This window comes from Emiliania huxleyi (genome assembly GCF_000372725.1).
Source record: "Emiliania huxleyi CCMP1516 unplaced genomic scaffold EMIHUscaffold_1114, whole genome shotgun sequence".
NCBI lineage: Eukaryota > Haptophyta > Isochrysidales > Noelaerhabdaceae > Emiliania > Emiliania huxleyi.
In genome coordinates, this window is record NW_005201708.1 from 1,563 (window position 1) to 11,104 (window position 9,542).

Sequence of the window (9,542 nt, forward strand, 5' to 3'; positions counted from 1 at the left end):
AACTTGCGGCCAAAGATGTCGGTGACGCCGCGCGAGTTGAGGCCCTGCGACTCGAGCGTCTCGTGCCTGAGCGCGCAGAGTGCCGGCGGAGGTCGGGAAGGGTGTGGAGGGGCAGCGACCGGGTGGCGCGCGGCGGGGCGTGCGCGGGGGGCGGGCGGGGCAGGGCGGCGGCGCGCACAGGGTGGCGATCTCGGCCTCAATCGACTCAAGAGTAGCTGGCATGTTGGCACTTTCTGCGGGCGCCGGACGGGGCGGAGAGGTGCGGGGTGAGAGCTTCTCGCGGGCGGGGCGACGGCGGCCGCAGCGCGCGGGCGCGGGCGGGGCGGGGCCGCGGCACGGGGCGCGGGGCAGGGGCGGGCGGGGCGCACAAGGCGATCAACAAAGCGTAGCAAAGGTAGGCGGATCGTGAGGGGAACGCCCGCAGCTCCAAAGCCGAGGTTGCCTAGTTCCCCTGTGCTTTGTTACCCCCCTCGGCCCGATGTGCTGTGGGACGCCATATGTCTTTCTTTCTGCCCTTCCGGAGCTCCACCTCTCAGCAGAGACGCCGACGTTGTGTCCCCTTGTGTGGGACGCCAATGAGGGCGTGTTGCGCGTCGACAGAGAGGCAAACAAACCTGTACGAGGTCGCCTGCCTTAGAGACGCCGTTCGCTTTCTCCCGCTTCGACGCGGCCCCCGCCAAGGTGTCGTCGCATCTCGCTGGCGTCCCGGCCGCGGCCGCCGAGGCCTCGGCCGTGGACGTTGGCGGCGGGGCAGGGGGAGTGGAAGCAGCTGCCGTGGCCAGCGGCGCCTGTCCGAGGACTGCCGCGAGGAGTGTGGCCGAATTGTGGAAAAACGATTATAGCCCAAGTTATTTGAGCCACTGCTACCGGGTCAAGGTAGGCGATATGATCGATTCGATTGCGGGCCAAGATGGGGATGTTGACTGCCATTGCAGCACTTCATCAGGCTGGCCTGAAAACAGCGGTGGAGTGGCCCACTACAACAATGGTCCTCCGTGCGGACGCTTCGCCAACTACGGCAGTTCTCAGGGTACACTGGTGGGACCGGCTCCGGATGCACAAACCCCACTGTTCGGAGAGGTCTTAGGGTACACACGACCGGCTCCGGATGCACAAACCCCACTGTTCGGAGTTCTACGCTTACCCTCAATGTCCTCTCGGCCAGTAGTGGGGGTCTCCAAATCGCCGTCGTCGAGGATCCAACGTGTGCGTAAAGCATCACCATTTTCAGGTTCCGTTGAGGATTTCGGCCTTGCGTCGTGCACTGCATGAAGAGTGGCGGCAACGCCAACGGCGTTGCGTTTCACGCCGCGGAGCTGCCGGAGCTCTTGTCCCCCCTTCGAGCTCTCAGCAGAGACGCCGAGATATCCCCCCCCCTCCTGTGTGGGACGCCGTATATACAGTAGTTCATGAGTGTGTGTGCTCTGCCTCACACGCTGCGCCTCATCCGGATATGTGACCACTCCTCTTTTTGCCAGTCAGCCCAGTAACGATGGTAGACCGCTCGTCCCTAGCCGATCAGCCTTTTATTATATAAGCGCGAGCGGTCTGGCCGTTGCCAATGGCCGCAAATCAATGGTCGTGGATTCGCGTCCTCGCCGCCAGCACAGGTGGTAACTGCGGGCGGACCCTCCCAGATCACAGATCACTGCGGGGTAGGAGAGATAGCTTTGTGATTGTGAACGACATCGCCACGGCGGACGCTCCCTTGCCCGTTCTCGATTTCTGTGTCATAGCTCTGGGTGACAACTCGTTGGGGCCCGGGTTGTGTTCTTTAGAGAGAGACAGAGAGAGAGTTAGCAATACCAAACACATCTTCATACACATATACACATATGCAATGCTTGACGAATTTCTTCTTTCGCGCCCGAAACGCTGAAGCGAAGTTCGTTGGACTGGGTAACGCCGGACGTGAACGGCTGATTTGCTCGCACGTCGCGGCGCGAGGCGAGCGGCCCCCTCGGTTGAGATCGTGCGCCTGTCTGTAGCCTGACGCGAACCGCGAGGGTGGGTCGGCTGAGCTCGCAGCGCGCCGTCGTCTGTGGCGAAGAGCGCAGAAGGGCAGAACATCAACAACTGGGAACTGCTAGCTCTCGCAACATGCGTGTGGAACACTCGTGCACTCCTCCTTCATGACCCCCCTCGCGCGTGCGTCTGCGTCTGCGTGCCTTCATAGGCCCGCGAGTAGCCCCTCCCCATCTCCAGGGCCAGCCACTCTATAGTTAGAGGCTGCGCAGGCCGTCCCGTTTGCTGTTTGAAACGCCTGTTGCGCTGGCCGCGCTGCGCGGCGCGCGCGCCGCGCTGGCCGCTGCCGGGGCTCTGTCTCACTCTCACGTGCCGCAATATGTGTCACACACGGCGGCTTCTGCCACCTCTCGATTGGTTCCACTTTCTACGCACACCTACCGGGGAAGGGGCGCGTGGGAGCGGGGGCGGGGGCGGGGGCGGGGGCGGGGGCGGGGGCGCGCAGCGCGGCGGCGCGGCGCGCGCAACAGAGGGTAGGGTGGGGAAGACGGCGAGGAGGGGGCGGCGGCGGCGGCGGCGGCGGCAGCGCGCGCGCGGCGCGCGCGACTGGGGGGCGGAGCAGCGACCGCTGGCGCGGCCGCTGCAGCGGTCGCTGCTCCGTCTGTGCCAGGGACGCGCGCTCTGCGCCGCTGCAGAGCGCGCGCGTCAGGGCAAGGGGCATGCGTGGCGGCGCGGGACGCGCGGCGGCGGCGGCGAGCAGCCTCCGTGAGCGGTGAGGCGGCCGGGCGAGGGCGCGGCGGGTGACGGGTCAAGGGAGCAGCCCACACCCGGCGTCGCTTTTTGAGCGACGCTGTGGTACGCCTGCGCAGGGGCCGCAGGGCGGTCAGTTGTGGGGCGAGGCGGTGCCGGCCGCGGGCCGGGTGCAAGGCGCCGGCCTCGGCGCCGCCTCGGCGCGCCGCACGGGCGCGGCGAGCCTCTGAGCGGGAGCCGAAGGTTTGCCTGTGGGAGGGAGGTGGCCGGTGGGAGGTGGGGTGGTTTGACTTTGCCGCAGAGGCCGTCCCTAGCTGTGAACAGCAAAACGGGACAGTATTTTCTTCTCAATAACAAAGCTGAGAGAGAGAGATTTTTAGAAGCCAACAAGAAATGTGGCACACACAGTTCTCTCTTCTTCAAGGCTGTGAACGCGGGACATCGAACAAGTGGTCCATACGCTGAGCGCAATGTTCAAGGCCTGTGGGTACTGGGTAGTCTCCCCCCATTCCCAGGGCCTCCAGGGCTCGCACCTCAACCTCATAGACCAGCGCGCAGCGCCATACGAGGTATTTCCTTCTCAATAACAAGGTCTGTGAACATAGGAGGTATTTTCTTCTCAATAACAAGGCTGTGAACCTCTCACAGACCAGCGCACAGCGCCATAGGACGTATTTTCTTCTCAATAAGAAGGCTGTGAACGGCGCCGTACAATGAGATCATTCGGTCGGCTCCACGAACCGGCCGAGGCCGCACCCGACGGCGGCAGCCAAATTCGCCTTCGCCGCGAGCGCGACGCGGCGCTGGCCGAGCTGGCGCAGGCGAGGCGCAAGGTCACCTCGCTCCAAGCGGAGCTGACCAAGACGCTGCGGGCGCTCATGGCTGCCGGCCCGGAACACGGCCAGGCGGCTGCTCGCGCCGCGGCGACCGTGGTGCCCGCAGAGGCGAAGACAGAGATTGTGGAGCGCTCGGCCGAGCGCGAGCGGCTCGAGAGGGCGGCGGCCGCAGAGGCGGCGGCATCAGACGCGTATGCGGCGGCCGCCGCGGCCAGCGTCTCGCCGTCAGAGCCGTCGTCTCGAAGGCGTGGCTTCGCGAGCTGCATCGTGCCCTGCTTGCTGGGCGTGCTCCTGGGTGTGTGTTTGACGCTTAGCGCCAGCTTGCTGCTGCCGAGATCATCGTGGCCTCCTGCATGGACCATGGACGGGACCTGAACGCGCGCGTTTTGCTCTTGCGTCGGTTTCAGGGGTTGACACATGCGCAAAGTGGGTGTGCTTAGGAGACTCTTTGAGCGCCCGGACGCCGGAGAACAGCGTCGGCGTGATCGGGGGCCGGCGAGACGCGCACACCGCCCCCCCGCGCGCGCCGTGTGCCTGCGGTGGCCCGTGTGTGCGACTGTGCGCGTGTGGGCTGTCGTGTGTGTGTCGTATCTCGGAATTCTTTTGGTTTTGCATGCAAGAAGGAAAGCGGCTCAGTCGCCTCGCCGCACTACCGAGGCGCCCGTGGAGTACACCCGCCGCTGCACGGGGAGGTGGCGGCCTGGCATGTTTTGCGAGTATATGGGACAAAAGCGTCGAAAATGTCCCAAAAAAGCGTGTCTCGAGTTTGTGGCAGCCCCACAGCCGGCGCGCGCTGCCAGGAAGCACCGCTCGAGTGTCGGCCGCACTCCCTGGCACCCAGTGAGTGCGGCCGACCGACCAGACCGATTAGGCTCGACGCCGCGCTCGCTGTGGGGCTGCCACAAAGTCGCCGCCGAGCGTGCCACCGACGGCGTCCTGGCGGAGGTGATGGAGTGTGAGACCTGAGGCTGCGGAGGTGACGCCTGAGGTACCGGCCCGTGCACAGCGACCCAGCCGGCGACCGCCACGGGCTCAGGCGAGACTTGTCGACGCGTTCCGGCTCAGCTTCACCGTGGTCATCGGGCGTCTGTCGACGTCAGGACCACCCATACAGCTCGAGGGTTTGAGGTCGCAAGAGCCAAGATGGTGGCGTTTGGACATCCCAACCATCACACAAGACAGCCTGTAGGTGATGGCGGGACGGCGCAGTGTTTGTGGCACTCGGCAGTAGGCACCCGCGGCACGGCCCCGCTGTCGGCTCTCGCGGGCTGCGGAACCGGCCCCAGAAGGGGACGGTCCGGGCGAGTGTGGCAGCTCCTGCGCTAGCATGGGCACCCTGTATCATAGCACTACTGATCCTGGTCATAAGAGCTGCCAGGAATAGCGTCAGGAGCCGGTAGGAGTCAAAACCCCTCATATTTGAGACATCGTGTCCCATATACTCGCAAAACATGCCGCCTGCCTCCGCCGCGGCGAGCGCCTCGCGCTGCGCCGGCGCGAGGGACGGGCGGACGTGCTTCTCGAGGTCGACCTCCGGGTGCCACAAGTCGCAGATGAGGACGACGCGGTCGGTGTCGCCGCTGTGCCACACCTGCCGAGGGGCGGGGGTCGCCCGCTCGCCGCTGCCTGCTAAAGGGTGTCGGAGGGGCAGGGGCGAGGAGGCGCGTGCACGGGCACGGGGGCGGGGCGGGAGGGAGCGCGCCGCGCCTCGTGCTCGTACGAGTCGTCGAAGACGAGGCACTCGCCCGCGCGCCACTCGCGCACCTCCTCGCCCACGCGGATGCGCGCGCCGGCCGGGACCACCAGGCCCAGGTGGCAGCGCAGCCGGTAGTTGGACGGGCCGCAGTGCGCCTCGAGGTGCGTCCCCGCCGCCAGCCGCGAGAAGAAGTGCGAGCCGTGCACGACGCTGTTGAGGCGCGGCTGCGCCGCGATGGCCGCGGCGGTGCGCGGGCAGGCGGCGCAGTGCTCCGCGTCCGCACGGCACCCGCCGAAGAGCTGCACGTCGGACCACGCGCCGCCGGCCGCCACCACCCTCGACCGGTACGGCGCAAACGCACCGCCGCGCCGCGCGAGCAGCGCGTTGCACTCGGCGAGGATGGCGGGGAAGGCGCGCTGCAGCGCCGCAGCCTCGGGGAGCTCGGACGCCTCCCAGAAGGGACGCGCCGTCAGCGAGCGCGCGTAGTGCTCCAGCGGCCGCTGCAGTGTAGACCGCCACAGCCCGCGCTCCATCGCCAGCTGGTAGACTCGCCGCTCCTCGGCGCGCCCTCCGAGCCGCGCCGCGGCCGCGCCCCAGTGCGTGTACACCTCCCGCTCGAAGAGGCGAGCCCGCGCGTCGTCGGCGAGGACGGGGTGCTCGGCGGCGGCCGCGGCTCGCGACGCCCCGCCCGCTGCAAAGGCGTGAGAGAGCGCGCGAAAGATGCGCACGGCGTCCGCCTCGCGCCGCAGCATCGAGCAGGCCTGGCCGAGCTCGAGCAGCAGGTGCCTCGAGGCGCAAGCCGCGAGGCGCTCGTCAACGCTCGCGACGCCGGCCTCGCCCGGCGTGAGCAGGCCATACGCGATCGCCTCGGAGGGCGCCGCCGAGCCCATCGCCGCCTCGTGCGGCGCCATCTGCTGGCGCGCGAGCGCTCGCGCCCGAGCCAGGACGGCGGGCTGGTCGGCGAGCCGGGTCAGAACCCACTCGAGGACCTCCGGCAGCGGCTCGGCCGCCGCGTCGGTGCCGGCTCGTGGCTGGTGGCTCCTCCTCTCCCACACCGGCGGGCGCGGCTGCGATGTCGGCTGCGGAGTGCGAAGCCGCCACGATGTCCGCTCGAGAGAGTGAGAGACGATGGCGGCCGCCTTTGGGCCAATGTTTTTTTTCTCGGGTGAGAGATAGGAAGTGGTTTTAGGTATATTGTTGGCAAATCAAGAGATAGGAAGTGGTAGACGCCCGAGGGTGGGCGGCGGCTAGCACCACACTCCTCTCCTTAAAATCCCTGTCGCGGCTTGACGTCCTCCCATCCCTGCCTTGGAGTTTGCTTTTTTCTTTCTTTTCTCGGGTGCGCAGCCACACGTGCTTTTCGCTGCACTCGCGTGCCACTGGCAACGACAGCGACAAGTGGTCGGCCGAGGGCAGCTTCTACGGCCAGGCCGAGGCGCTCCCACCGACAGCTAATATGCTGCTCGTTGTGACCCTAGCCGTGGCGCTCGCGCCCGGCAGCGTGGTGCTCCCGCCGAGCCGCGGCGCGCTCCCGCTCAGCCGCGGCGCAGCCCGCGGCTGCCGCTGCGCAAAGCCGCCGGCAGAGATGGCTGGCTTCGGAGCGCCAAAGAAGGCCCCTCCGACGCTGGAGGAGGTCGTCCGTGGCTTCGGAAACCGCCTTCCCAAGGACTTTGACAAGCCCTGCGCGTGTGGCTCGGGCGTTGCGTACGCCAATTGCTGCCGGCCGTATCACGCCGGAGAGGCACGAGCCGAAACAGCGACGAGATGCCTGCAGGCCCGCTGGAGCGCCTTTGCCTACCGGCTGCCGCTCTACATAATGGAGAGCACGGACCAGTCGAACCCGGACCACATGAAGGACCGCATCAAATGGGCCAAGAAGCTCCACAAGACGTCGATGTTTGACAATTTCGACTTTGCTCTTTCGAGTCTCGGTGTGGGAGAGGAGGAGCCAGGCGAGGACGGCGGCGAGGTTTGGATGGACAACGAGTTCCACCTCGCCACCAAGAACTCGGCTGCGCCCGCGGTGGTCACCTACGAGCGGACCCGCTTCGTGCGGCGCGGCGACGAGTGGCGGTTCGCGAGCGGCGCCGTCTCATCCGAGGTGATGACGCTATTACCCTCACCGCACTCCCCCTCTCCTCCACACACACCCAGCACCTCTCCAAACCTGTCAGTTGGGGCCGATACTTGAGCGCGAAGTTCCCTTTTTCCTAGGCACCTGGTCTTCGAGGCCGCGAGGCGATGAGCACGGAGGGGGCGCTCGCTTCGTTAAAGAAGGACGTCGAGTATGCCAAGCGATTGGTTCAGGGAAAGTGATGAGCGGTATCGCCCCGGGTCGCGCGTTTTCGTCGCCGCTGTCCCCACTCCCCAGTTTTATGTCCGCGGCCCGTGCCCGTCCGCCTTCGCCGTCCGGTCACGACACTGTCTCTTCTCGGATTCCTGTATCCTGATGTTGCAGTTTTGTGGAGCTGAAGAGTGGCCGGCGGGCCATCTTTTGAAAGGCCTCGGGACGCGCGATGTACGCCCACTTTCGGCCGAGGCCCGAGCACACCGCTGTCGAGCTCGAGGTGTACGAAGTCAAGAAAGAAGAAACAAGGTACAAGCTAACACAAGAACCGGGCTGCTCCTTATGCTTAGCGGGAGCAGCAGGGTCCAGGGACCCCACCCGAGGGACCATGTGGAAGACGGCTAGTGCTAGTCCCCCATCGGGAGGACGACCCCGGCTAGCCGCCGACCACACCCACAAAGAACCCTGCACAAAGATCGCAAGGGCGGGGACCTGTTCCTTTTTACCCATTCTCACAGTAGAGGTGTGCGTTTTATTTATTTATTTATTTGCTCGGGCCTCCCGGTCCCGGCCTGTGCTGCGGCGGCGCGGCCGGTCGAGGCCGGGCTCGGCCCGGCCCGCGACGGCTGGCCGCCGAGACGAGCGCGCTCGCGCTGCTCGTCAAGATGGCGGCGGTGGCGATTGCGGCGACGGTCGTTCAGTCGTTCGGCGCTCAGGCGTCTGTCGTCTGTCGTCTGTTGTCGCATTTCGCACACGCGCGCGCCGCGCGACCCGCGTCGCTCAGCGAGGGCATGAGCCTTCCGCGATTCAATCCCGCAGCCAAAAGCTGCTCGCTCGAACCGCGGCCGACTCTGCCATCGCGGCCGCAGCTGTTGAGCTCTCCAGAAGACTGGTGCCTCATATGCTGCCTCCCTGCGGTTGCTGCCGGCGAGCCTGGCGGTCCGCTGTGCTACAAGGAAGTGTTGACTCGATTCTACCTCGAATTCTTCTACCCCCACGACTCGGAACGCGAATGTGACAGGACCATCGGGTCCTTCAGCCACCAAAGCGAGATCACCCGAAAGCAGCTGAGCCTGCCTCTGGCCTCGCCTCCCTCTCCTTCAGGCATTCGTGGCATCTCCTATGGGTCGTCCAGAGTATCGACCTCTGGCGAGTCAGCCAGCCCCACTTTGTGACTTTTGAGGGCGCCATGAAGTACATACAGCGATCGCCACCTCGCTGGCCTCTCCGCAGGCCCCCCCGACCGCGTCGAACTCCGATCGGCGCGGGCTCTCTCGGCTACGGGACCGGCCCCAGCTTCGGCTGAGGGCTGACAAGCTGCCGAGCCCAAATCGATAGTCGTGGTTTCTTGTTGTTTTCCGCCTCCTACTCCCCGGCCTGGCTTTCTTCATTTCAGCCGCAGCGCGGTGTGCGGCAGTGATCTGTCGCCGCTGCCGTGATTAGCAGCAAGCCTGGGCACCGACAACCGAGATAAACATGCCTGGGCGGCGACGCCCCCCCGGCGGCCGGAAGGAAGAGCGGCCAGCAGTTCCAGCGGGCTACTATGGCTCAATGGCCGCCGGGTCGATTGTCGGTGCAATGCGCTCGGACAACGGCGGACCCGACATGCTCCTGTCGCACCCGGCGGTCCAGGGAGGCGCCTCACCGAGCCAGGGCAGTTCCACCGCCTCCTCTCGACGCGGTGCCGGCCAAGCTGCCTCACGCGGCGCCAAGCCCAAGGCGAGGGCAGGCACTTTCTCGCCTCCTACGCGGGTGGAGCTGGTCTCTCCGCTGGCTGGATGGGTGAGGGTGGTGGAGGCGGAGCTGCTCGAGGCGGAGGAGGAGGCCGCGCCCACCCCGCGCCGCGACGACGCGGCTTGGCGGCGCGCGTGGCTCTCCCTCTCCGTCAACAGCCTGGCCTTCCATGCGGACTCCTCCAAGACGGCGAGTTGTCCTCCGCGCCGCTCTCGTCACTCCTCACACACCCTCCTCCGCGCAAACACCTCGCGCGCGCACACACACACACATA

The 9,542-nt window shown here is 66.4% G+C and overlaps 4 protein-coding genes across 4 annotated transcripts in view; 2 read left to right on the top strand and 2 right to left on the bottom strand.

Annotated features, from left to right (window-relative positions):
- EMIHUDRAFT_460408 (hypothetical protein) overlaps positions 1 to 930 on the bottom strand; it is a gene marked incomplete at both ends in the record, with an annotated part of 2,475 nt that extends 1,545 nt beyond the window's left edge. Inside the window, 2 exons of the mRNA XM_005791514.1 lie at positions 615 to 788; positions 868 to 930. Coding sequence (XP_005791571.1) covers positions 615 to 788; positions 868 to 930 — 237 coding nt within the window. The remainder of the gene's footprint in view (positions 1 to 614; positions 789 to 867) is intronic.
- A 2,498-nt stretch (positions 931 to 3,428) lies between these two features.
- EMIHUDRAFT_251493 (hypothetical protein) lies at positions 3,429 to 3,926 on the top strand (the record flags this gene model as incomplete). Its single annotated transcript, XM_005791515.1, has 1 exon — positions 3,429 to 3,926. One exon carries the CDS (start codon positions 3,429 to 3,431, stop codon positions 3,924 to 3,926), a length of 498 nt encoding a protein of 165 aa, XP_005791572.1.
- Positions 3,927 to 4,873: 947 nt separating this feature from the next.
- EMIHUDRAFT_460409 (hypothetical protein) lies at positions 4,874 to 6,366 on the bottom strand (the record flags this gene model as incomplete). Its single annotated transcript, XM_005791516.1, has 4 exons — positions 5,856 to 6,366; positions 5,223 to 5,786; positions 4,962 to 5,142; positions 4,874 to 4,887 (listed from the first exon to the last, which is right to left on the bottom strand). Exons 1-4 carry the CDS (start codon positions 6,156 to 6,158, stop codon positions 4,874 to 4,876), a joined length of 1,062 nt encoding a protein of 353 aa, XP_005791573.1. The 5' UTR covers positions 6,159 to 6,366.
- Positions 6,367 to 6,603: 237 nt separating this feature from the next.
- EMIHUDRAFT_460410 (hypothetical protein) lies at positions 6,604 to 7,744 on the top strand. Its single transcript, XM_005791517.1, has 2 exons — positions 6,604 to 7,348; positions 7,462 to 7,744. Exons 1-2 carry the CDS (start codon positions 6,704 to 6,706, stop codon positions 7,561 to 7,563), a joined length of 747 nt encoding a protein of 248 aa, XP_005791574.1. The 5' UTR covers positions 6,604 to 6,703; the 3' UTR covers positions 7,564 to 7,744.
- The last annotated feature ends 1,798 nt before the right edge of the window (positions 7,745 to 9,542 follow it).

What these genes read in the sequence shown, in the direction of transcription:
- EMIHUDRAFT_460410 (XM_005791517.1), top strand. Translation starts at nt 6,704, where the DNA reads ATGCTGCTCGTTGTGACCCTAGCCGTGGCGCTCGCGCCCGGCAGCGTG. An exon ending in GCGGCGCCGTCTCATCCGAG is followed by an intron (nt 7,349 to 7,461) that starts GTGATGACGCTA and finishes CCTTTTTCCTAG; the next exon opens with GCACCTGGTCTTCGAGGCCG.